Source organism: Hippocampus guttulatus, chromosome 19 (assembly GCF_054856545.1).
Source record: "Hippocampus guttulatus isolate MCC_2025c chromosome 19, RoL_Hgut_1.0, whole genome shotgun sequence".
Classification (NCBI taxonomy): Eukaryota; Metazoa; Chordata; class Actinopteri; order Syngnathiformes; family Syngnathidae; genus Hippocampus; species Hippocampus guttulatus.
In genome coordinates this window covers 5,253,869-5,281,280 of record NC_141279.1, presented here as the reverse complement: position 1 = coordinate 5,281,280, position 27,412 = coordinate 5,253,869, and the positions used below count along the sequence as shown (strand labels likewise).

Here is a 27,412-nt window from a genome sequence, read left to right as displayed (position 1 = left end):
TTGGAAAGCATCAGCTTGAGACAAAACATGAATGGATGTTGTAGACCTCCATTTAGTTTTACAGAATAGCTCGGGGGTTGTATGGAATGTATTGATCTCACCCGGAAGCTGCTGCCACCTGCTCGTGTTTTGTTATGATATCATAGCGTGCCATCATCTATTTCTGTGCAGACTGGCAAACGAAAAGCTGAGTGATCCACAATGTGTCCATAATAAACAGCTTGTTGCGAGTTATGACTCATCAGATGACCTGCCTTGCGTGCGCTCCTCCTGCATTGGATTATTCCAAGCTTTGCATGCTGTTAGCGTGTGTGTTTTTATTTATGGACTTCATGAATACAAATGCACCTGCCAGCTCATCTTCCTGTGTCTTTGAACGAAAATAAATTGTCAAAACCTGACTTTATTTCTTCAAAATACATTCAGCAGCACTCAGGATATTTTGCAGTTTGTCAAAGTAAATTGGGGTCAAAGAGCCCCTCATCCATACGATCCATTATGACAGTAAGGCCCTACTTGCTGAGTTACGTAAACGGTCTCAAACTATTCTGCTGCGGTACTGGCTGAACCCCCCCCCCCCCCCGCCCCCCCAAAATAGAAGCAAAAAGGAGCCAATTTTGCAAAGGAAATGCAGCCAATTATTTTCAGAGCACTCCATAGCAACAGCATCCGGGCAACAGCCCAACGTACGCGTGCGCGCGCACGTGCGCGTGTGCGGTGAATTTGACCTCGTCAAAATCTTCAACCGTATTCACGAGATAAAGAATGACGGAACAATAACAACGTTTAACCACAAGCTGGCCGGGTGAACCAATCTATAACGTCGCTGCAGCTCAGGCGCAGAATAATAATGAGGTAAAAGTCAAATATCTCAATGCTCGGAGAAGAAGATTAACCTTCCAGGCATTGATTTCACAGGGGTCTGCTCATTCATACATTTCGAAATGTCACTGTGACAACACTGTCGCGGAGTGTGGAAATCCATAATAGAAAAGTAGAAAAGTGCAGAGCTCAACCCAGCCAAGTCTTTAATAAATTGGCACATGGAGGAAAAAAAAAAAAAAAAAGATGCTGCCACGAATGGTCAGGCTTGGGGAGTAGGAGAATAAATATAAATAAATATATAATAATAATAATACCTGTATGCTGATACAGTTACAGTAGCAGTTACTATTATGGTGCTCGGATTACAGGTTGTTGACAAACAGGCAACCAGTCTCGGAATACTTTTATAAGGTAACCTTATACCCACCCTGCTAACGATGTATGGCCACTTATGGTAATCCACGGCTTTGTTAAAGCCTTTGTCAAATATCAACTCTACCCTCACCTGCTCTTCCAGGCAAAGCCACCTTTAATCCACCGTCATTAGTTCGATTTTAGAACCTTGCAAAGCCAAAGATTCTCTTTCTTTTCTCCGGGCCGGGTCTCTCGATGCCAATGACACTTTTTCTAATTGTTACATTTTTTTTGTGGGTAATCTTCCCCTTAATTGGTTTTTCCGTCGTCCTTCTCGTACGATTGGAATGAATGCCTTTTTGTTCTTTTTAGGAGTCTGTGCCTTCGAAGCGTTATACCGATTTGGATTGCGGGGGTTGGAGGGACTTAACCTTACAAACGGTTGGAAGAATCATTGTTCCGTCGAGTGGGTGTGTGGGCTACGAGAGGACGTGGGTTCAGACGGGAGTGTAAAGAGCTAATGCAAACAAAGAAAGCCACTCCATTTTTAGTGCCCTTGTGCAATGCGGCTCTTCACTTGCAGTGTGGGCTGCCCTGTAATTCTTCCCTGGCTTGCTACGAGTTTTACTTTCAAGGAATGGCACCTACTGAAAGGTGCGTTTTAATAAAAAAAATAATAATAATGTACCGCGAGTTAAACTTTAGTGCTCTACATTTTTCTCTTCCCAGTCTTTCAGCTCTGGAAAGTGAATTCTCTTCTCTCATTACGTTTGTTTAATGAGCCAAAGGCTTGGTTTTACTTAATGGTCAGAGTCATTACAGCTGCCATGGGAACAAATGCCCCCCGCCCCAAAAATAAACCTCTCTGGTAGGCATAAAAGTAAAAAGTGGATAATGCATAATAATAATGTTTAAAAAAAAAAAAAAAGTCTCCCTAACTGCACCTTTACAAAAAGACTGATCATTTTCAGTCATCATCCGATCAGCAGACAGATTTTTTTTTCTCCTCCAGGAAATTTGAAAGAAAAAAAAACTGTAACAATGCAACAAAAACACAATCTGCCTTTACCAAAATCTTTAAAAAAAAATCAATCTGGCTCCACAGCAACCTGTTGCCAAGTAATGTTGCTGCCAGGTGGCTGTAACAATGTCCAACCTCAAGGCAAAGCCACTTGACAAAACGCCTCCCCCATTCGCGATGTCTTTGGATATTCTTTCATCGCAGCCACCAAACGGGAAGCATGCAGAGCAGTCTCATTCACTTCAGGATTTCATTTCCACTCTCAGGCTGCCTGATAATACGTTGCTTACATTTTTGTACACATCCTTGCCACCTGGGGGCCATTATAAGATAGAAATACAAGTCAGTAGAAATACAATTGGAGGCTCAGATCCTCTCTTGGCTTCTCGGAGGGAAGGTTTATTAGTCATTCTTTACAGGGGATAAAGACTCTATGCCTGTGAGGATTGTCCTATTCTCTCCTTACATGAGTTGCACATGAAACAATGGACATAACTGTGATGTCACACCGCCGCAATATTAACTCATTCACTCCCAGAGACGTTTTTAAACGTCTTTTCAGACTTGGTCTAGAATGGGCTGGTACTGAATGAGTTAAATGTTAAACCTGTTCAATAGTCATTCATTCATTCATTCATCTTCCGAACCGCTTTATCCTCACTAGGGTCGCGGGGGGTGCTGGAGCCTATCCCAGCTGTCTTCGGGCAGTTAGCGGAGGACACCCTGAATCGGTTGCCAGCCAATCACAGGGCACACCGAGACGAACAACCATCCACGCCCACACTCACACCTAGGGACAATTGAGAGTGTTCAATCAGCCTGCCATGCATATCTTTGGAATGTGAGAGGAAACCGGAGTACCCGGAGAAAACCCACGTGTTCAATAGTCATTATTGTCAATCCAAATGCATGTGGCCACATTAAAAAAAAAAAGATACACATGTACCCTGTTTTTCTCACCCTTGATGAATAGAAAGCTAAACCACCCGTTGTAGATCATGACATAACAACTTCACTCCCAGATGATAGGCTCGCGGGTGGAGAGCACTTAAGCATAAAAGAGGAACCATTATTTTGGGTCGAAAGACAATTTGACCCCGGCCCACCTCCTGGGCGGTGTGGCACTTTTGCAGTTTTACAAATGCATCGTAATTAGCTCGTCATTTGGAAAAAGGGCCTCACTTGACGTGATGTGGTGAAAAATGACAGATGAGCTTCATGTTCATTGGCCGCATTATTTCACCTGCACTGGCAAACACCAGTGATGCAAATCCTGAAGAAGAGAACCTTTTTATCAAGGACAATAAACAACCTTCCAGTTCCCACCTGGTTACTGCAACCAGTGACAGTAAATGTCTGCGGTGATAAATCGCTCTCCCCTCTCTGCACAATAGGTGGCATTTCCGAACAATTTGCAGCTGTCATTGATTACAGTGAACGCATGCAATTGTGCGGTTAACCAGAACAACTGGCTTAGGTACTGACATCTGGGATTTTTAATTTGTTTTTTTTTTGAATGGATGTACTGTGTGTAGAAGCATCTTAGAGCTTAGAGCTTTGACTTCTTCTCTCATACACTAGCGCTTGCAAGCGGCTTATTATTAACTCATTCAGTACCAGCCAATTCTGGACCAAGTCTGAAAAGACGTTTAAAAACGTCTTTGGGAGTGAATGAGTTCACCAATTTAATGATGTATCAGTTCCAACAGTGTGATCTACTAAATTTGTATGTAGATTGCGGAACTGTATTTATGAACCCTTTCATGCACCCTGTAACCTGACAACATGATAAGCCGTCCACAAAGGGTGAACAGATTGCACAAAGAAAAAAAAGAGCAAACCGTTTTTCCACGAACGACGGTCTACTATCATCAATGTATAGAAGAGAACTAATTACGGTAATCCCATGCGGTCAAATGAACCGCTGTTCGCATCACCGGTCTGAACAATCGTTCACACTTGTTGCCAATTTAGCAGTCGCTATTTGGAATCGTCGTCAATGACATGCAACACACACACACATGCACCAACAGCATGTACTGTTAGCGCAAACATGTAATTAAGTGCCCGCTACTTGAGATGTGCGTAATCCAGGCCCTCCGAATCCTATTTTTAGGAGGAATTTATCGATGCTGTCACCCACAGGACTGGAGTGGAAAAGCTTCAGCACCGGTCTTGAACTTTTTTTTTTTTGTTTTGTCCTGACTTGAAAGCAGACCGCATTTGCAAGCATCACAAACAAATATGACACTGCTAAGGTAGGTGCAAGGGACGGAAAGTACGATCAAATGAGTGACGTAGCAACAAGCAAACAATAAAAATCAAAGTCGTCAGTAAATAGTCTGTCCATTTATTTATTTTTGGTGTTGTCTGCAGTGGGACTGGAACTGTAAATAATTACAAAACTCATCTGGCATGACTGCGAGACGTTGGCGCAGGTATGCAGTCTATTTGGTGTCATTCGATTTTTATTTCTTTTTTTTTTTTTTTTTGCTTTACATTCATCATCTGTCCTGCCTGAGTAAACGCGGGTTAAATGAATAATAATAACCACCCTAGAAAACATCTTTCAACGGTAATCCCTCTTTCCCCTTCCCCACTTTCACTGTAACTTGTTTGAATATCAATCAAATTTTGCTCCATAATAGAAAAATCACATCCTGAGCAGATGCTCCTCTGAGAGAGCTCTGCTAAAAATTTAAACGTCGGGAAAATAAAACACAACCTGAGCACGAAAATTTTTCCAGCGCTTCAGGAGGAGAGGTAAGTCAGGTTCAATCTACGCCCACGCTGGGAGAATAAAAAAAAAAAACACACACACGCGGTATATCCACTGTCTCCCAGGGGAGGCCTGGAGGCTGGCTAATGTGTCTCACTGTCATGGGGAGAGGCATGATAAACATGGACACATATTGCATTTGTGAGGGAATGTCACACATGGTGGTCTGCCGTGTCGCCGCGCAGGGGGTTGTGGATGACGCACGCAATGCGAGTTGGGAGGGTGCGATAGAAGACCAAAAAAAAAAAAAAAAACACGTCGCCGCAGATCGTGTTCTTCTTTTGTTGCCTTTAATTGGGCAAGAAAGTACAATATTGTTAATGTGAGTGGGCGGTATAATGATGCAGTAGAACGGCATGATTCTCCCCCCCCCCCAACACGCCCTGGCCAATCAACATCAATCATATCATTATTTATGAGATGGACGGTATGTGTGTCTCATTTAAGAGGCATTAAGAGCGATGACATGACATCCTCGAGTGTCCCATGTGACCATGAAGAATGTGAGTTTGCCTTTCATTAAAACATTCACAGATGCATATGCATTGACGACATTGTTGACATCACAGCAAAATCAATGCCAAATGCATGTTAGGGGATGCTGTCAATCGCCCCCATTGAGTTCAAGGGCAGTTGCAGTTCATTAATATACGTGACCATTCCACTGAACTGAACGATTTGGATTTTTCAGTTTAAATTCAAAACAAAAACAAAACAACCCTTTCAGGGACAGCGGACGTCTGATCATATGATCAGGTTACAGGGTGCATGGAAGGGTTGCATTCCATCTGGATACCTTTTACGTTTTCATGGCACTCATGTTCAAGTTGAATAATAGATGAGCACCACTGAATGAGAGCGCTCGGCTGCGAACGTCACCCAAACCCGTCCTTCTTGAGACCTCTCAGCTCTCTGAGCCTATGGGATCGCTGCGAAACGTCAAAGCGCTTCCGATAAGCCCCTCCCTCTCTCATCTGTGAGTATATAGACCCCGGGACAATGGCAACACGGATGCACGCACGCACGCCGCGGCTCGTGCGACGAGGCTGCAATGAAGACTTCACGTTATTGATGGACGGTGACGAAAGAGGGTGAGTGGATTCCGTTTGGTACGTTTGTGCGTGTTATGTGAGTGGAGCTAAAAATAACTCAGCTGCATCATTTTAGTCCTAAATTCCAGTCCACAAATGTTTTCCGGCAGAAATATCTTTTCGGCTTGTGTTTTTTTTAATTTTAATCTTCAGCCCTTCTTCTCCCCCTATCTTTCAAAATTGCAGGCACTTGCTGGCAAGTATCGAGGGCAAGAACCAGAACAAGAGTGCCACAGATAGTCGTGGAAGCAGCTCGTGTAGCGGCAATCAGCCACAACCGCACGCTGAGAGGATCCCCCTCCGTAAACGGGCAACCTTTCCTGCATCATTCCTCAAGGGCAGCGGCTCGGAGATGGGTTGCTCCTCGGGCCGCCAGCCCCCCGCCCCGGTCCTTCACCCAGACTTGGACTGTAGCCACGGCGGCGACGCAAACGCCTTACCCCAGGACTCGGAAAACCAGAATGTAAACAGCTCGGGAAGTGTGGAGGGACCAGAAGTCAAACCTCCGGAGTCTCTCCCCACACTCGAGCGACTGGCTCAAGCGACGGGGGGCACAGAAAAGTCCTGGTACCGCTGCGTATTCCCTTTTGGGGTGATTTCACTGGTTATCGGGATGGCGGGCACGGGGGTGACGTTCACTTTCGACAATCTGCTCCAGACCAAAGTGGTTTCCGTGGCGTTGCTTTGCATCGGTGTCGTGATGCTGCTGGTGGCTGCCGTCTGTTGGCGGGCCCACAGACTGAGAAGGAGGAAAAAGAAGGAGGGGGGGTTCTTTACCACCGATCTGGGTACTTTGTGATAGAGGGGGGAGTCAGGTATATCCCAGACGGAACACTTTGAGCCAGACTGTCACTGACCAGGACAGATGAATGGCAATACATGTGGACCGGGTGTATGATTAGAAGTTTGATGTCATACTGTGACAGCGCCGCATCATCGCAATTCGACAAAGCGTTTCGAAGAGGGGTCGCCACCATCTTGACCACTTATGGAGTGTGTCACGCTTAACAGGTCCTGATACTCAAGACATCACAAATATGCCCTCCAATTTATTGATAGTTTCACCCTAAAGTTGCCTCCTCATATCAGGGAACAGAAGTAAAGATATGCAAGAGTCCTAAAGACATCCTGATCCTTAACCTGAAACTTGATACGGCAATGTTTACGTACAGGACAATAATTCTTGTAGCAAGGGAAATATGAGGGCATGACAGGGTGATGGGAAGTTGAACAGTTCGTGGATTCTGGCAAAGAATCTCTCGATACCGACTGTCGAAAAGATGTGGAAAATGCAAACATGGTATGATCGCTTCGTGAACCAACTTTGTGTTGGAGCCCGGGTGATTCATTGAAACAGTAGGAAGGGGAGTCCATTTATATCCCTTCAAGTACAAGCTGTATGTTAACATGTTCTAAAAGTTAAAAGTCGAGAATACAAACATTTGACGATTGGAACGTAGTCAAACTGTCCCGGTTGGTAGAAAGTGGGCTCTTTATTTTATTTTTTCAATTCGTATCTGTCGGGAAGTCGCTGAAAATCATTTGGAGAAACAAATTCTGCCTGCATGGACAACTTCTAAAAGCTTCAGACTCTCAAAGGTCAACACTTTCCCTTGCTGCCCCCCCCAGCTTTGTTGGGATAACCACCATCCAGCTGTGTGGGATCAATAGAAATAGCTGTGATGTGAACGATGAAGCCTTGGGGGGAGATGAACTTGGGTTTTTCTTTTCCTTTCCTGCAGATGAAATTGCTTTGCCTGCTGTATGTCCTCCTGTTGGTGACCCTTTTGTTTTTTGGCAAACAACTCCCATTCCAGACATACCTCAGTGAACACAACGTAACAAAACAAAAACCCCCAAACAAAACCAACAAAAAAGACAGCACAACAGTTCTTTTGACCCTCGCTAAATCAAACCGGCTACTCCCACTGACATGAAGAGTCTGTGGCGCGTAACAAGGGAATCCCATTCTCCCTCTATCCGTGAAAAGATTCCCACGTGTTCATTTCGGTGACATGAGAAAGGAATACGGTTCGCGTGGACGATAGCTTAGCGAGCGGTAGCATTTGTGAGAAAGCCCACCCAACGATAGCATGTCTCAAGCCAAGAAGCGATTGTGGAGCCGACATGTAGCATGTACTGTGGGTCAGCCAGTGTACAGTAAAGCACAATGTCGTGGTGATGTCATAATGGCTTTTAGCAGCTGGTGATGTGGTTAGAAGACCCGGTAGCATCGACTTAGTTGTAGCAATGTATTTGATCGTTAATTGCTTCGATTAAATGTTAACTGGGTTACACTTTTCATTTTGTTTTCTGAAATCACCTTCGGGAGGGTTTTTCTCCTCTTTGTGCACCTAACATTGTAGAAAAGCCCAAATAGGCAACCAAATATTGGTGTTTGCTAAAATAAAATTAAAAAACACATATGAATGTATATTGAACAGTAAGTGTCTTATTTGTACAGGTTGTAAAGCTGTAACTTCTATTTTGTATAGTGAAAAAAAATATTGCGTGCTTGTATATTGAAAGTGGGCTTTTATTTTATTTTTTTTCATTGTCCTTTCACCTCCAGTGACGAGAGTAGAAAATGTTTTTAAAGCAACTGTCACTTCGAGTAACTGGAAGAGCTCGAATAAAACTCCTCATTGGCTTTATTGGCATGACCCAGCTTGTTCCTGAGTGCCTTCTCCTGTTCTCCTGTCTCTTATTTCTTATATACAGTATATACATATATATATATATATATATATATATATATATATATATATATATATAATGTAATTTTTATTTTTACTTTTAAACGAGGCCGCAGGTGTTTTCTTGACACTGCAGATAATGCAGATAAGCAATCAAGGAAGGCAATTTTGTGTGATGCACAGATGGAAAACAATGGCTATAACAAAAGCTGTTGCCATTGGCAACTCGCGCAGAATGGCAAATCGCAACATAACATCTTTCTGATGGCCTTCTGTCCATTTTAGATTTTTTTTTTTCTTCTCAAGTGTTCCGGGACTATATCAACATCGCTTTGCTTCAGGCGCGTCTTTGGAGCAATGGGAGATAATTAGCAACCAGCGGGATAGCAGATGGGCAGCTGGTGACGGTTGGTAAGCTTGATTATTTGAATAGTCACCAGGCGGACAATAAAAACAGTTTTTTAGCAACGACCTTCGAGCAAGAAAAAAAGTGTGTCCAAGTACCAAGGTTCATCTTCCTCAGTTCAGAGAGTGATGAAATAGAATGACGAGCCTCAAAAGTTATTGAACTTGCAGGCAGACAATACACCAGTATAGTCTTGACAGTCATATATGATTTATCCTCAGCGTAGAATGACTAATAGTGCCGCACTGATGAGCTCGTGCACAGATGAAGTTTTTTTTTTTGTGGGGGGGGGGGGGTTGTATGAAGCCTACTGAGCATTATGACAGGCTGCTGCAGGACTAATGATGTTATAACTGTACATTTTGGATGTTTTTGTATGAGGCACTGATGACTTGAGATACAAGTGTTTTGTGTCATCACAAACGCAGACCGAATTCAACTCGTGTCTCAAGGCCCCACTATAATTTGGTCGCCTGTCATCTATTTCAGCTCCATCAGGCAACTTAAAATCCTCTAACAATTCAGTGCACACTTCATGCTCACCATTTGACAGGCAAGAACGGAACGCTTTGCCCCCGCAGAGGCCAAAATGTCCCTCGGGAACACGGCAAGACCAGCAAAAACGTCGAGAAAGTCTGATAAGAAAATTAAATAAAGTCATGAGCGCTCCAGTTAAGTCGTTAAATCTGATACTTAGTGATGTATTGATTTTACCAGCCATGTCCGTGCCCGGCATCTTTTGTGAGCACAGCTGTCAAGCGGGACGTTTCCTACGAGCACGCCTCCCAACCCGTCTGTGCCCACGCTTTCTTCTTCCCACTCTTTTTTTTTTCCCCCTCGTCTTCATTCACCCATTTATAAGGGATTGTGTCATCCTTACTCCCTCTTTGCTTCCCCCCACTGGAACAGTCTAAAAATAAACTGAGGCTGACTGGAAAGCACAAAGAAAGGAAACTGGGTAGCTATACAGAATAGACTGCAATCGGTTGCAGCTCCCTTATATGAAATCGTGGTCGATACCCGAAAATGGACAATTTTTCAACCCATTCCAGTCAGACGGAACCCCGTAAAGGCAATGAACCAGATTTTCACTCATGGAGACAGCAATTCTTTCACTGACACACATTGCAGTGTGACACATGGCCGAAGACAAATAGCCCCGAATCAATCGTCAACTCCTCCGAGAAATCAAGTACTGCATGTGCCGCTCATCGATGCTGTTAGCTAACGCTGTTGAATCCAACAAAATGTAAACACTACAGTTCTCCTCATCTCCAACATTTTGGTTGTGAACTCCAAAATATAACATCAAATAGTGTTTGGGATGCGAGAAGCTGTGCCTTTTTTTTTTTCATTTTGCTGAAAACTGCTCCTCGTCGCTTCGAAACCTTCACTCAGAAGCGCTAATTAAAATTTCCTTCCAATTTCCACCGCCCGTGCATTCAAGCAAAGTCAACCGTTCCTCTTGTTTGTTCACCTGCCTGTTCCGTGTTTTCTTGGGAAAGAAGGAAAAAAAACAAAAAACAATCTAATTAGCAGCTTCAGTTAATTAGCCCCGTATTGAATAGATTTTGCCTCCATTGAGGCTTGAAGGTCCAGTGTTAAAGGGATGTTCATTACCGCAGGAAAGTCACCGCTAACATTTTATCTGACGGCAAGGTTGTCGCTTCCCTTTTTGCTCCTTTTCATCCTCCTCCACTCGATTCGGAGCAGTTCAAGTCAACTCGCTTTTAACAAAGGTGACCGCTTCATTTTCCAAAAGATGAAGAAGACGAGGCAGGGAGCACGTTCGTGTTGGTTTTAGTTTTGTGACCGATTGCGGTGCCGCCGCACCAATGGCTCGCTCATTTCCGGTGTCGGCATTATGAGGTGATCATATCAATTATTCAGTTACGTACACGCGGGAGGGAACAAACACGCAGTTGCTGATGTGCATCATCACATGGACACGACGGTGGAAAATTGGTTTGCCGTCTGCAGTTTCACCGCATCATGTTTTATTTGTTTATTTATTTATCAACTTAGGATTGCTTTGATATTTAACCAGGAAATGACTCGGAGATATGTACATATACAGTATATATATTATTTTTATTTTTTTAACTTTCAAGAGTGTTCCACAGCAACCAAACATTTGGTGACACTCCTAAAAGTCGAGGCTATAAAAGCAGCTAACCTCCAGGAGAATGCGGTGATGCTCCTCGTCAGTGTATAAATTGCACGTGTCTTATATTCTGGAGAGAATGCAGCTGATTGAAACTATTCATCTGATGACAACGATGACGACGGTCCTTTCTGATTCATCATCAAGAGGGAAATAAGATCACATTTGACGCCCTATTGAATGTCACAGTCAAAATAAGTGCTCCGATTGTGGAGGTTCTATCGCCATTGTCATCCAAGTGATTAGTATTTCAGCCATGTGCAATATATGCATGGGTGCTCCTGCTTGGCTACAGACTGGAGAAGGAAAAATAAATAAATACCGCCACAATAGTGCGGTTCGGCGGTTACGACTTGACCGTTCACTCGGTTCGTTCGGGTCACTGTGATTCGACTCAAGGTCAAGGTCAAGGTCATCTTTATTGTCAAATATGCTTTATGTATGACACGCGGCATTGATGAAATTTCTTCCTCTCCATCTTCAGTGCAAACATGCTCGAGTCCAGTAGGTGGCGTAAAGTGTGTGTCAATTTGTAGCGGTCAAAACAAATCAAGACGATGATTCGGTCACCTGTGGACTCCGAATTTGAGGCGCATTTTGGAGCAGTTTGCAGCTGGATTCCCTGAGTGGTTGAACACGATTCAAATTTCAGACACGCCAGAAATTTATTCAATCTAATGATCAAGAGTCGCTAATTACTCATCGTTGCTCATGCACAGCGCATGACTAATAGTGCTTAATTTACACAGTCAGGAGTGTAGTGGGGGAGTATCGCAACCCGCTTTCTGAATCAGCCCCCTCTTCCCACCCTTACATTTTCACAGTCATTCAAAAAAAAAAAACATCTAGTCCTTTTCAACATGTCGTTACACGCTTTTCCGAGAGGACTTTGAATGCATCGTGAACAGTCAGTAAAGAAATGACCAATCGCAGAGAGGAGATGAGACAGACAGATGTGCAATACGGAAAAAAAAACATGCACGTATATTTCCAAGATACATAAAAGCAATGGCAGATAAAATTGCATGATCAAGTCAATTAAGTTGAACAAAAAGTTGTTTTTTTTGCTACAAATAATGCCTTTGTGCATCTATGCCAGCAACATACTGTGTTTCTATTATTGGGATTTTTTTTTTTTTTGGGGTGTGAGAGTGCTTCCGAAAGACTGCGACTAAAGTTAGGAAGACAGAAAAAAAAAATCAATAAAATGAAAATAGAGCTGAGAGGAAGGCCAATGTAGGAGAACCTTAAACCTGCATTCCTATGTCTTCCCTTTGTCCTTTCTATTTGGGCTCTCCGAATGAAAGCCTAAATCATGGCCTGATCGCCGGCCCCTGACACGCTTGCACTTTGGCATTTTATTTCTCACTCTCTGTATGTCAGGTGTCGTTTTGACATAAACTGCAGGTACAAGTAGTTCCAATTCGAGGACTCTGTCTGATTTGTTTTTTCTCTCTCCACGAATGTTCCAAAGAACAAAGAAGCAATTTGTCCGTACGTCATCATGATGATATACCGACCAAAAAAAAAGAAGAATTCATCACCGCTCACAAATTGCCACACATTTACACAACAGAGCCTACAACAGAGCTTGTGTAGGCCCAATCTCATGTCGGCGCGTAGGAAGGTGTGGCTTGAGTCACGTCAGAGAACTATAAAAAGGGAATTAAATGAAAAAAAAAAAGATTACAGGTTCCCAAATAACACCCGAAGTGTTTTTTCTGCATTATATGAAACAAGATGTGTTCTGTACTGGAAGAGCTATAAGTGAAATCAGTATATATAAAAAGCGTGTGTGTGTGTGTGTGTGTGTGTGTGTGTGTGTGTGTTTGGTGCACATCTTGCATGCTAATCAGCATCCATGAGATGAGAATGCTACTTGGCGACTTTTATTTTTTATTTTTTGCTGCAGCACGCTGGGTAGATGCGGAATGAAATTGTGGACAAGTTCCGTCTTACGATGCCTGAAGGGTGCTTAAAATCTGCCGTAGACACTCAACAGGCGGTTCGCTTTGCACATCGGCATGATTACCTCCTCAAAAACATAAGCTGTACCAGAAATACTGCTTTTACGAAGACGACGATGCTCAGTTTCGATTGACATTAGACCGGCAGTGAATTGCACTCATCTGTTTTCAAGTTGAGTTACAATGAACGGTTCAGTGGGCGCAATTTTGATTCAAGTGACACATTTCAGATGTGCATCAGGGTGAAGAAAAAAAAAAAAAAACAACCCACGTGGAATTGGATAGCATCAGACAGTACGACTGCTGACAGATCGGATAAAGCCCGTCGATGCGAGCATCACCTCATAATAATCATTTTAGGCAATGATGTCATTGTCAGAGCGCAACAACACTATTGTATCGTGATTATTTTCAGTATATTTTAGTCTCCCTTCTTTGGCTCTTCACTACTTTTAACACATTAGTGTTTTGTTTTTGGGGCGGGGATGCTTCTGTAATCTCATTCGAGGTTGTTTTTCTATAAAGGATGACGAGGAATGATGTGAGGTGACTCATCCTCTCGCTCGCTCGTTCTGCCGCCGCTGCCTCTCCCTCATTTCTACATCAGCGCCCACCACGCCAGGCTTATCCACCCGGAACTTTTATGTCCCTCATCACTCTTTACTGCGCAACCCTCCGCCCTCGTCTGGCAAATCCAATGCACCCATCTGTCTTTTTTTTAATCTGTGAAACCAAAATAAATGTTTCTTTTCTCCAGGTTGCAGGATGACTCACCGTATTTCTCTTAGTGTGGCAATGGTGGTAAAGTGGCCAAATGGCTGCTGTCTTGACAGGGGGTGATGTAACAGGGGCAAACCAGGATTAAAATGAAGACCAGATTGCAGTCCTGCTTCCTATCTTTAAATTAAAGAGATGAGATCCTCTTCTTTCTTTTTTTTTTTAAATCATTTAACAGTTGTCCAGCAACCACCATTGAATCATTGCTATTTTTTTTTTTTAATCAATGCACTCAAGCTGAACCAGTTTAGAGCAATGATAAAACCACAATATCACTAACAAACACAGTCCTCTTGGTATTAAATGTTAACGGAAAATGTTGAATGGAAAATGTGCTAAAATTGTGTTGGACCATATTTCTTGATCCGTTTGTTTTGGAGTCATCACGATGCCGCACAGCATGTTTGATGTGATGGAATACAGGCCAGAAAAGAGCAAGCCATTGAAATACTGTGAGGATTATTGTAATTTGACACGAATATGCAATTTTTGGGGAAAAAAAAAATATTAAGATGCTAAAATTCTCAAAACTCGGGACTGATGAGCCAATGAGATTGACCCATCTCATTGGTCATGTCGATGAGGAACGGGGGAGCTAACAAGAGCACAGGAAAGCAATAATCAGAAAGAATCCCAAGAGAAAATGTTATTGTGTAATTTTTCAAGTCACATAACTCAATCAGATACAGAAAACTTCTGTATATGATTTACGTGTCAGACGTTCATGCGCCATATTTTCATTTGTAATTTCCCTCCAGCTTTCTCCCCTTGCCTATTTTGAAATGACAAAAAGCAATAATATGCAATCAGCACCGAATCAGCACAGTTAAGAGAAACTCAAAGCTATTCCTGCCTCGGGACTTTTAGTATTAAATAGAATCTGAATGCGACATAATGAAGTCATTATTTCCAGCCTCCACCGCTGAGCTGTGGCGAAGAGTTTTGTGTCAAGGAGTCCCCAGTATGTGTCATTTTTAAAATAACAGAATAAGCAGCGTGAAACATGACCTTGCATCAACACAGTCTATGCCGCACATTTTGGTTTTTCGGGTTATGAGCTATTAATCTTGTGTAATTGATTCAATTAAATATGGTGGCTCGTTTTGCACTCATAAATCTTTATGGTACATTGAATTATACAGAGACAAACAAAAAAAAAACGCTCATGGTGAAGTGAAACAACGCAAAATGATCATTCGGGGTTGCGGATGAGCTGGCCTGATGAGTCAGGCCGGTACACATTGAATAAATAAATAAGATGTAATCAAAACGTTCTAGATTTTTTTTGTTGTTGCAAGATTTATATTCCATTTTTTAGTTGTATCCATTTTTTTTTTATTGTGCAGCACACCTTTTTTGTGCATCAGGTTCAATCCTTCGATAAGGAATGAAGTTGAATACTTTTATAAGGAACGGCATGAGCAAGATCACATCATCAGGTTTCATAACATTGAAGCAGACGTACTGTTTTTTTTTTTTTTTTTATCATTCAAATTGAACAATAGAAACTTGGTCGGGGGGGGGGGGATACATTTCATTTAGTTCAGTGTTGGAACCTTCAGTTCAAAGTTATTTTACACTATCTCCGTTCTTTAATACTTGTCTTTCTGCTTGGCAAGAGTTTATGGATTTGTGTTTCCGCGCCATGACTTCCTCTGCAGTAAAACACTGGAAAACTATTCCATACCATATATGATTCCATACCGTGATATGATGACAGTCCAAAATGAACGAGGGGATATAGCAGTGGGAATCATGAAAAAGAGAATCATTGCGACAGGACCGAGACGAATGTGTTGACACTATCAGTCGGCAAACAAATGAAAGCTTCAAAGAAATTCGCCCATCAACAAAAGAAATTACTATTTTATGAAACGTCAGATTTTTTTTTTTTAATGTAGCTTTCCTACTATATTACATTTCATTCGATACCTCGTGCGTATTCTTTCTTTCTGGATTTATTTATTTCAATATTTTGCACCATTCTCTCACAAAAGTGAGTACTCACCCTCACACTTTCATAAATGCTAGCAGTGGTAAAAAATGTGACTTACTTCTCATAGAAAATAACAGCCGGTATAGGTCAGACGTGGAGAGGAAAAGCCACGGCGCAGATGGGGATGTTAGCCAGGACTGAGTCAGTTCTTCCACCTTCAACAAAGAGAAAGCATTAAAACAAGAACAAGGCTTCGCCGTATCAACTCATTCCAAACGCTTTACCAAAATGAACGAGTCACCCAAAAGAAAATGTGGTGAGCGGGGTCAGTTTAGCCTGAGGTGTTAGCATAAATTAAGGGGAGTCTTTACCACGCCACACGTGTACTTCAAATGTTTGAAAATTTCAAGTCATCTGTCGGCCATTTATTTTCAAAGGGATGCGCTGACAAACATAATAAGCCCCTTGAGCTCGATTTTCTCTTACGCTCGGCTACACCCAAATCGGATTCCTGAGAGGTGTGGGTGTCTCATTACGTCGGTAATGTGTCCTTTTGCTAAAATGTGCTCTGCCAAGAGTGATGATGTCGAGGGATGAGGTGATTTTTTTTTCTCCATGTGCCTGTCGTGGCAGGCGGCAGATAAAGGCAGCAGGCTGGGTGACACCCAGAGAGACAGTGAGGATTCACTTATAATCTAATTCATATCGGTCCACAAATATCCCAAGAAAAGTATATATAATAGTATCCAATCACAATTTGACATTTACGTACAGATTTTAGCAAGGGTCATGCAAGTTGGCACACATGATTTGTTTTTGCGGCCACATAAAATGATGTGGCGGGACAGATCTGGCCCCCGGGCCTTGAGTTTGTCACATATGCTCTAGATTTTTTTTTTTTAAAATCTTCTTCTCTGTTCTTTAATCCAGCCCGTTGAAAATAAGTCATGTAACGTTTGTTGCAATAGTTTCGTCTTTTTCTTCCACTAAAAGTGGCTATATAGAAATCTAATGATTCATTAGGCCGATTAAATAATTGGCTGGTGGGTTTATTGTCAATAATGACGTCAAAAAATATTTCTCAAATTGAAAATAAACACCAAAAAGGAACGCTGGAGCCGAGATTCAAACACTGAAACTCACGACTGTGCAGCTGACTTTTTTTTTTTTTAATGATGTTTTTTTTGCGTGGTTAATAGTAGGTTGATATCTGAGCTCCTCGCTCGGATGAAAATGAGTGAGCCAACTGCAATTTGGTGCAAAGCCACTTTAACCTCGCTCTGTGTTAAAACACCTCTCGAATGGAATACCATTAGCTTCCATGACTACGTGCACCTGCACTGCATCTATTTGCAAGTCATCGAAGTAGCAATTGAGTCCATTTTGGAAACTGTTGCCCTGAGAACGGTTTTCACCTGTCGGTCACGGTTTGCACCCTTGTCCTTCTTCCGACCACTCTGATCCCAGTTTGTACTTCCATCGCCCACCTGGAGCTTGTTATTCTCCGAGTATTTAGCTGCCTGCTGTTGTTCGACAATCCTTCTACCGGCTTGTATCTCATTTCCCGTCTAGTGCTTTGTTTCGCGCTGTTAATCAGGAAAGGTTTCATCGAGTCCATTCGGAGAAAAAAAATTGAGAAAATGTGGAATATTGAGGGCGTGTTCTTGTGGCACATAAAAATATAAAGGGGGAAAAAACAGCTGTTGATGTTAAACATCTGCGGGGAAAAAAAAGATTCACCTCTCCATCACACATTAACAATTACAAGGCGACTTAACCCGATGAAGTATCTGTAAGATTATGTTAAAATGTTAATTATTATCATTTTATGTTTGAGCGTTAAATTCTTAACTTACACGTTTTTTATGTTGACAGCGTCTGATTGGCTGAAGAAAAGGAAAGCAAGAAGCGTTTTAGTTGCTGCGGGTGCGTACGTCCTTTCAATAAAACTGCGTTCAAACTGAATCCATCTCTCTTTTTTGCCGTTTCACAAACTACGCACTCCTCGACTTACATATCAATGCTCAGCATGAGTGAAAATGTTTGACTCACTCGGGGTGATGGGAAAATAATTGAAACTGCAGTCTGGGCTTCTCTCGGGATTTCACTTGGGGCAAGCCACCTGAGTTCAATTTGTCATTCGTTCCTTGTGTCAAAATCAGCCTATTGACTAGCGTCTGGATTCACAGAAATAAGATCGGTATTGATTTGTGACTCCCAAACAGAGCGGGTGTGTATGCGCATATTGATGACATCTCGTGGCGATGTTTCCAAACGACGTCCAATCAAATGAACACGGTGCAAATAAATGCATAGTTGGACTGTTTATTGCCATAATTGATTCTATACATGCCCGGCTGGTTGAAGCTACAATGCCAAGTTTACACAATAATCAAACCATGCACATTCAGTAAAATGCGATTTGCAGTATTTATTTCTTTATTTTCACTCCCAAACTCCTTTTTTTTCTCTTCTATATTTCTTTTTCTTGGGTGAACAATATGCGTTTTCAACTCTATGTGCAGCCAACACAGAAAAAAAAAAAACACTAACAACTAAGCTAAAACGCTTACTGATTAACTTGAAAGGCTCATTTTCGAAAGACCAAGCATGCAAGAGTCAACTTTGAAACTTTTCCCATGCGCAGTCAAATTATGCAAAGAATGAAACGAAATACCTGAAGGGAGATGTTCTCGCACGGCACTTGGCATAAAATAAGTACAGTGCGTGACTAGCGGAGAAAATTAATCACATTTACCTTTTAATCAGCATGTATTGTATTGTATTGTAATCATTCGACCTGGCTGAAGAAAACGGAGTCCTCTTGTGGTAAATGGAACAAACTGCTTGCATAGAAGTAAACACACGAGCACCACTGTTGTTAAGTGTGAGAACATAAGGGCTAGATGGCATCATTTGTACTTCAAAAAAAACTAAAGGCATTAATAATAAACACCAATTTGGATCACATGTAGCTGTGATTTCTGTGATTATATCTTAACTGGGCCTGAAAATGACCACAGGTCCTTCCCCCGCCCTTTTCCTTGCCAACTTGATCCATCACTTATTCACTCCCCACTCCGTTCTCACCGGGCTCTCTTGTCCGTCCATTTTTTCGCTCAAACTTGGCAGTGATCTCAGCCAGGCTCTTGCCTTTCGTCTCTGGGAACGTTAGCCCTATAAACAGAGCCGACAGCAAACACACCGCCAGGAACGGCAGTAAGCAGAGGCTCCCCAGACTGCTGACGATGAAGGGAAAAATCATCGCCACCAGGAGCAGACTGAGCCACATTAGCGATCCGGCGACCATGTACGCCGCTGCCCGGGCCGTCTGGTCAAAGATCTCCGCCGGTAGGACGCCTGTCACGCCTGCTGGGCCCAAGCCGAAGCTAAGGATGTAGCCGAACACGCATACCATGCTGAGGTAAGCCATCCCTTCTACTCCTTGTTTTTGGAGCGTGAGTGCGACGGTGAAGACGATGGACCAGAAAGACATAAGAGTGTAGCCCCCAACAAGAAGATTCTTGCGGCCCACTCGTTCAATCAGAAAGTTGCTCAGGATGGAAGCAGTCAGCTCAGATGCCCCTGTGCCAATGGTGGCGTATTGGATTCTATCTGCAGGGATGCCCGCCTGAAGAAATATGTAGGAAGCGTAGAAATAGATGGAGTCGTTGCCGCACAGCATCATGGCACTGCTTGCCACCGCGACTGTTCGGAGTTGAGGTCGTAGGTCGGGATCCGTAAAAAGGGACCAGAATGTCTTCGCCGAAACCGCTGATCCGGAGTCAGTGTGCATCTGCTGTTCTTCAAGCATTTCATTCATTTCTAACGTTGGAGCCACGCCGCCACGGAGTCGTTCGAGTGCCTGGACGCATGCTTCCATGTCCCCTCGGTCAATGAGCAGGTATCTGGGGCTTTCCGGGAACCAGGGGAGCGTCAGCACCTGGATCAACGCAGGAAGCATGTTGCTGGCTAGTAAGTAGGGCCAGAGAGGTTCCGTTCCCATCACCTCGGTCAGTCCCACAACTTGACCTAAGAAAATCCCGAAGGCCGTGAAAACAGCGGAGGAAAAAGCCACGGCGCCCCGCAGGTGTTTGGGGGCACTTTCCCCAAAGTACATCGGCTGGACATTCATGCTGAGCCCTGAATTTATACCCACGAGGAACCGAGCGAAGATGATCATCTCAAACGAACGTGCGACCCTGCACAGCAGAAAAAACAAACCCCCGACAAACAAGAAAACGTTGTTAAAAAGCAACGAATTCTTCCTTCCAAAGCGCACCGCCATCGGACCGGCGAGCAAGGCCCCGAATAGACATCCCAGTGAGAAAGCGGATACAATAAGAGTCCAAACCAGAGTCACATGGGGAGTATCCAAGCCTGTGCCCCAGCGTGCTGCGTAGGTATTATTGATGAACGTTTGGATGTAGCTGGTGGGCGAATTGATAATCGAAATATTGTATCCATACTGGAAGGTGCCTCCAATGGCAGCGGAGCAAACCGTCAGAGCCAATGTTCTGGAACTCGATGGCTTGCTGGTTTCTTCTTGTTTCGCAGTTCCTGGCGGCTGCATGGCAGGCATGGTGGCCCTTTGAATAATCTAGTGAAAGAACGAAACTGCCCAAACGACGATCGTTCTTTTTCAACTTCTCTTCCCATATGAGGAGCAGTGTCGTTCCCGACAGCGGTGAAACAAGTGAAATCACTTAAGTATTCCAGTCCGGTTAAATATAAACCATATTTCATAGCTGTAGGCCACGATTTGTGCTCACCATAATACAGTACTGGTTAGAAACATATTAACCCCATAATCGTGCTGCTTAAGTCAGCTTTAAAAGAAATTCGATGGTATGTGTGATGACCTTCAAGGCTGACTTGACTGCCAACAGTAAAAAAAGGCTAAAGGTCTGAAACGCAAATCAGCTTGAGGGAGTCATTTCATACCTTTACTTAGCCGACTATATTGATAAAATAAATAACATGGCATTATTAACCCTTTAAAGCACCAATAAAGACAACCTGTGACCTGATCACATGATAAGCTGTCCACTGTAGTAACCGCTGTCCCCGAAAGGGTGAAATGAATGATTTCCGTTTTTGATATGACTTTCTTTTAACTCATTCAGTACCAGCCAATTCTAGACCAAGTCTGAAAAGACGTTTAAAAACGTCTTTGGGAGTGAATGAGTTAATTCGCGTTATGCAGAATAAAGCCACCTAGTGGACTTGCCATCGTAGCTCAACTTCCCGAAGCTGATGTCCTCATGTTAGCCCTCTAGAGGGGAGTGAGCCGGTGTCAAGTTTAACAACAGAAAAGTGAACCGACGAGTTGGGATGTTTTCACGTGGCACGTTGTCGAATTAGAAAATAAAAGAAGATGGGTTGAAAATAATGACAACCGAGACATCAGAAAAGTTACAAAGTGGGGAAGGTCATCGGGTTTAATTGTCTTGAGATAGATACAGTTTCCATATTTATTTTCCCTTTTGCTTTGTTCATATACACACACACATATATATATTCATACAGCTATATACACACACATATACAAATATACAGTATCTTTAGCATTTGGAGAAGCAATATTGACATACAGTACAGAGATGTGCAACATGCATGAGCAAAACCTGAATTTCCTTGTTTACTTTTTGGGTCTGACTTGACGTGACTGATTCTCTACAAGAACGAGTTTCAAGAATTTTTCTCAGTGAGCAGAATACTTCTCTTTGGACTTGTGAGCACTCTCAAAAAGAACCCGACGGCCTGACGAGGCCATATACAGCAAAAGCAGCAGCAGCTGATCCAGCAATCGATTGCATTTCATTCCAATGACAATACTGTACAACGTTCATTTGTGAGTGTGACATTTGCTCTTTGGCACCAAGTGACAGAAACTGGAACAACCGGTGATGATTTTTGCATGGATGCATTTCTGCGTTCATGATCTTGAGCATTGCAACATCATGCCGTTCGTTCAACTGAAACCTCATAAAAAAAACAAAAAAAAAACTTTGGCACGATAAATGATTACACGCTTCCAAGTACGCAGTGTTAGGGGCCCTACGATTGAAATGATGCATAAATGACAAATGGCACAAAACTATGGAGCATGATGCAGTACTCAGTTTGCACAGTAGGGAAGTGCAAGGAACAAACATGAGTGACTTATTCTAAACATGCTCTCAAGGGCACCTTTCCCAATTTTTACGACCATTGCATTAAATGTCATTTCGTGCCGTAGTAACATCAGTGAGGTGTGAGTACAGTACAGTACGTCATCTTCCAACAGCATGTGATTGAATTTTTTTTTTAAAAATGCTACAGTGTCCTATAAGGTCTTAAAAAAAACTGAAGATTATATTGGTGGTGATGTAGCAAGCAATTCTGCACAGACTTTCAGACACGAAGATCTGGAAGATAAATAAGATGGCCACAGTTCCCTGAGTTCAGTCTTCTTGGTCAAGGTCTTTTGGTAAGGACAAGTAGCTGTTGACTGTCTCCTGCACATTGCGATCCTCCACTGGCTCATTCACCTGCTCCGCCGGCATCTTTCGTCCATTCTTCCGATCGAACTCCGCGGTGATCTCAGCCAGGCTCTTGCCTTTCGTCTCTGGGACCGTGAGCCCCAAAAACACAGCTGACAGCAAACACACAGCCAAGAACGGCAGGAAGCAGATGCTCCCCAGACCGCTGACGATAAAGGGAAACAACATTCCCACCAGGAATAGACTGAGCCACATTAGCGATCCGGCGACCATGTACGCCGCCGGCCGGGCCGTCTGGTCGAAGATCTCCGCCGGTAGGACGCCTGTCACGCCTGCTGGGCCCAAGCCGAAGCTAAGGATGTAGCCGAACACGCATACCATGCTGAGGTAAGCCATCCCTTCTACTCCTTGTTTTTGGAGCGTGAGGGCGACGGTGAAGACGATGGACCAGAAAGACATAAGAGTGTAGCCCCCAACAATAAGACACTTACGGCCCACTCGTTCAATCAGGAAGTTACTCAGGATGGCAGCAGTCAACTCAGATGCCCCTGTGCCAATGGTGGCGTATTGGATTCTATCTGCAGGGATGCCCGCCTGAAGAAATATGTAGGAAGCGTAGAAATAGATGGAGTCGTTGCCGCACAGCATCATGGCACTGCTTGCCACCATGACTGTTCGCAGCTGGGATCGTAAATCAGGATCCGTAAAAAGGGACCAGGGTGTCTTTGCAGAAGCTGCAGATCCAGGATCTGAATACCTCTGCTGTTCTTCCAGTATTTCCTGTATTTCGAGAACAGGGGCCACACCACCACGGAGTCTTGCAAGTGCCCGGACGCATCCTTCCCTATCCCCCTTGTCAATGAGTAGGTATCTTGGACTTTCGGGGAACCAGGGGAGCGTCAGCACCTGGATCAACCCTGGAAGCATATTGCTAGCTAGTAAGTAGGGCCAGAGAGGTTCTGTTCCCAACACCACGGTCAGTCCCACAACTTGACCTAAGAAAATGCCTAAGGCCGTGAAAACAGCGGAGGAAAATGCTACGGCGCCCCTGAGGTGTTTGGGGGCACTTTCCCCAAAGTACATCGGCTGGACATTCATACTGACTCCTGAATTAATGCCCACGAGAAACCGTGCGAAGATGATCATCTCGAACGACCTTGCGATTCTGCACAACAGAACCAAAATAGTAGCTACGAGCAAAAAAGAGTTGTTGAAAAGCAGAGAATTCTTCCTTCCCAAGCGCACCGCCATCGGTCCAGCCAGCAGGGCTCCAAGTAGACCACCAAGTGGGAAAGCTGATACAATCAGAGTCCAAACAAGAGTCACGTGGGTCGTCGCCAAGCCTGTGCCGCTGCGTGCTGCGTAGGTATTATTGATGAACGTTTGGATGTAGCTGGTGGGAGAATTGATAATCGAAATATTGTATCCATACTGGAAGGTGCCTCCAATGGCAGCGGAGCAAACCGTCAGAGCAAGTGTTTTGGAACTTGATCCTTTGCCGGCCGCTTCCTCTTCTGCATTTCCTGTCGGTTTTGTGTGAGACATTTGTGTCCCACAAAGGAAAACAAATAGTGGTCTTCACAACACCACAGTGAGTTATCCTAAAATCGCATTTGCAACGCGTAGCGTATCTTCCGATTCTGAGAATGAACCTGCTGAGGTTGCCAGACAGAATAACGGTGCCAATAAGCAAACAGTAATACTGCGGAATGGTAACTTCCTGATTGTCAGATGTCAGGAGGAATGTTTTCGATGTTTTCACTTCCAATTAATAATCGACCACAATAATTGAATTATATCAGCAAGCATATACTGGTTAATGTCTCTTTAACTGTCTCAATAACTGTAAATCAAAGATTATAGTGCGTTGGCGAAACCAATTTTCCCCTGAAAGAATAAACATCGGGATAATGATTTGTCTTCCGCTGTATCCTGATTGGGTTTGTTGTGCTGTCGTCATCAGAATGCGACTGTTACTGTCGTGTGTATGAGGATAAATGTAAGTGACAGCTCATATATCTTTCTTTTGTTTTTTGAACAGAAATATACAGACCACTAGCATCATATTAAGGAATGAGTTTTGTTTCACAAACGTGAGTCCACCATAAGTGTTTATTAAGTTAATATGAAGTACCTAGGTGTCGGTAACATTGATGTAGGATACCAGGGAAGATGAAAACGTTTGCCTTCGTGGTCAAAAACTGTGTGTCATCTTGTTTGAACTTTAGTCAGTACAATTCGAAATGTGTCAAGACATTTCTGTCGATTGTGTTTTGCGCGTTGTCTTTCCTTTTTTTAGTTCGAGCCACATAACTGACTGACATTAATTGCAATTTTCTTCAAAGCAGTTTTGTCTGAATGCAGTAGGCGTTGTTATGTCATCATTTTCAGCTATGCACTTACCCATTTCCGTTTTTTATGAGTAAATCTGAATTGTTGTCCAACAGGGCGTCTTCGCCAACCAAAAAGGAGGATGACAAGAGTAAGCAAGGAGTTAAACGGAAATCAGGAGCCTCAAAAGATGGCGCTGAAAAAGATCAGGGCAGAGTGAAGAGCCAAACGCGACCCGGTGCGCACAGTGGGACCAGCAGGTCAGACCTAAAAAATATAAATGTGGAACTTGTCAAATAAAACAATGAAAGCATCCTCATATCCTTCAACGGTACCAGTGAGCAAAAAAAGTATTCCTCCCACTTCTTGGCCCAGTTCCAGTTCCAGTAGCGGCTCGGGTTCAAGTTCCAGCTCGTCCACAAGCTCCTCCGGTTCTTCGAGCTCCCGCTCATCTTCGTCATCGCCAAGCCCCAACCGACAACGACCCAACCGACGACGCTCCCTCTCAAAGTACAAAATTCCCATTTATATTTTAAACTAAGCAAATAGTGACTCCATTTACTTTGAAGAGAATATCGGAATTCTTCCACAACAAATCAAAATGATCTTATTGCAGTGTATTTGGAACAAAATAACAGGACTGGATATTTGCTGACTACAGACCCAAAGTGATCAAGAAAGATGATCGGGAACGGCGGAAGAAGAGTCCCGCTCCAAAACCCACCAAGGTCTGTCTGGGCCGACTAACAAGGAATGTCATCAAGGTGAATGCACCAACACTTTGGAAAACTCTGGTTGAGCTACACAGGAACAGGAAACCTCTTAAGGTTACTCAAGAAACTAAGGAGTAAACTTAAAAACAAATCTGTCTTTACATGGAGAGGCCACGATCTTTTGAGTGCTTTGTAACAAGCCTGCATCACAGAATTTGAGTGTTCTTGTGTGTTTTTTTTTCATTGAAGACTCGAAATTATCCATTGGTGTGACACAAAGGTGAATGTTTGTTTTGTGACGATGTGACAAAAAATGATGTCGCAAGGTTTATCTGTGATGACGTTACAATTGAGTTAAAGGATAAAAGAGCGAAGCATTATTACCCAAGTAGTCAAGCGGGCGCTAGATGTGATGTCCGGTTGTGTATTTAGTCTTTGAAAAATAGTGTCAGATATTCATGTCGTACTTCTAATGAGCATTGGACAATGTTCAGCCCAATGAGTAATTTCTCTTTGTCTTTGATGAATTTGGGGTTCTGTGACAATATATGCTCTGTAAAAAGTCACTGAACCATTGATCCTGAAAGTGTGAGATGTTAATTTGGATTTGGAAAAAGTGAAAGAGTGCTGTGACTGTCTGTGTGAAGGAACACATCCAGGAGATATTCTCCACCTATGGCAAGATCAAGATGATCGACATGCCGATGAACCGCGTTCACCCTCATCTGTCCAAGGGCTACGCGTACATCGAGTTCGAGACCCCCGAGGAAGCCGAAAAGGCTCTCAAACACATGGATGGAGGTAGAGGATGCTGTGGTGGGCTTGAAAGGCTGGATCGATGTTCATTAACCCTCTGGCCTTGATTTTTACTGTTTTTAGCTTGCTGGTGGCTTTTTAGGGCCATATATGTTGTTTGTAAAAAAGAATATAAAAAAATCAAGCAAGGTCCAGAGAGCAAATGGGATTTTTCCTTTTTTTGGGGGGGGGTTTTGATCTTCCCAGGACAGATTGATGGTCAGGAGATTACAGTCATAGCCGTTCTGGCACCGACAGTGCGCGCCCCACCTCGGAGGATGTCCCCTCCCCGCAGAATGCCGCCTCCACCCCCGATGTGGCGACGCTCTCCGCCTCGCGTGAGGAGAAGGTGAGCACCAGAGCTCAGGCAGGGTCACGCACTGTCTCGCAGCAGCCCCTCAAGGTGATTCGTTTTCTTGTCGTTCAGGTCGCCAAGGCGACGCTCCCCAGTCCGGCGCAGGTCCCGGTCACCTGGCCGCCGTCGCCACCGGTCACGCTCTAGTTCCAACTCCTCCCGCTAGAGAAAATAATTGCCCACCACAAAAAAAAACATGACACGAGAAGAAACATTTGTTGTGTGAATGCGTTTTTTCCCCTTTCCTTTTTTATATCACTTTCAAAGCAACATTGGAATACTGTAGAACTCTGTGCAGCTGTCGCTTTCCCCAGTCCATTTTTTTTTTTTTTTATGTGAGGGGGCAAAAAGATTGAAGGCAAGATCTATAATTGCAGAATTTCCAATCTGATTCCGTTTGGGTCATCCCGCAGAGGTGCTAGTGGACATCAACTGTTCATTGTAATCATCATGAACTATACCGCTCTCTAGTGGACAGTTGCTTTCATTTAAGCCACTGAAGTTGTTTTATACGTTTATGGTTGCTCTTGGAATGCACGTGTACCAAACTACATACTGCTGCAGTGCTAATTGATTTTTTTAAGAAATGATTGTGATTGCTGACATTTTCATGAAGTGTAGGGAATATGCAGAAAATTTATTCAATTGACAACATTCAAATATATAGATGACATTTCAATGATCCTAAAATAAAACATGAAAAGCGAATGCAGAAGT

General features: G+C 43.3%; 2 protein-coding genes and 2 pseudogenes across 3 annotated transcripts; 2 read left to right on the top strand and 2 right to left on the bottom strand.

Moving 5' to 3' along the window:
• Positions 1–5,956: 5,956 nt before the first annotated feature.
• LOC147189742 (uncharacterized) lies at positions 5,957–8,737 on the top strand. The gene is made up of 2 exons (XM_086138787.1): positions 5,957–6,070; positions 6,257–8,737. The coding sequence occupies exons 1-2, from the start codon at positions 5,979–5,981 to the stop codon at positions 6,867–6,869; spliced, it is 705 nt and encodes a 234-aa protein (XP_085994913.1). The 5' UTR covers positions 5,957–5,978; the 3' UTR covers positions 6,870–8,737.
• Positions 8,738–18,663: 9,926 nt separating this feature from the next.
• LOC147189741 (solute carrier family 2, facilitated glucose transporter member 11 pseudogene) lies at positions 18,664–20,698 on the bottom strand (annotated as a pseudogene).
• Positions 20,699–21,443: 745 nt separating this feature from the next.
• On the bottom strand, positions 21,444–24,542 carry LOC147189740 (solute carrier family 2, facilitated glucose transporter member 11 pseudogene; annotated as a pseudogene).
• On the top strand, positions 24,451–27,403 carry LOC147189739 (uncharacterized). Of its 2 annotated transcripts, none has more exons than XM_086138959.1 (7): positions 24,451–24,500; positions 24,949–25,092; positions 25,208–25,342; positions 25,494–25,596; positions 26,193–26,346; positions 26,548–26,689; positions 26,768–27,403. In XM_086138959.1, coding segments are annotated over exons 1-7 (774 nt in total). In that variant the 5' UTR covers positions 24,451–24,498; the 3' UTR covers positions 26,862–27,403. The 2 variants fall into 2 exon arrangements, with proteins under 2 accessions (XP_085995085.1, XP_085995084.1); XM_086138958.1 differs by having other exon boundaries at positions 24,483–24,594.
• Positions 27,404–27,412: the final 9 nt, after the last annotated feature.

What these genes read in the sequence shown, in the direction of transcription:
- LOC147189742 (XM_086138787.1), top strand. Translation starts at nt 5,979, where the DNA reads ATGGCAACACGGATGCACGCACGCACGCCGCGGCTCGTGCGACGAGGC. An exon ending in ATGGACGGTGACGAAAGAGG is followed by an intron (nt 6,071 to 6,256) that starts GTGAGTGGATTC and finishes TCAAAATTGCAG; the next exon opens with GCACTTGCTGGCAAGTATCG.
- LOC147189739 (XM_086138958.1), top strand. Translation starts at nt 24,575, where the DNA reads ATGAGTTTTGTTTCACAAAC. An exon ending in GCGCACAGTGGGACCAGCAG is followed by an intron (nt 25,093 to 25,207) that starts GTCAGACCTAAA and finishes TTCTTGGCCCAG; the next exon opens with TTCCAGTTCCAGTAGCGGCT. An exon ending in CCGCCTCGCGTGAGGAGAAG is followed by an intron (nt 26,690 to 26,767) that starts GTGAGCACCAGA and finishes CTTGTCGTTCAG; the next exon opens with GTCGCCAAGGCGACGCTCCC.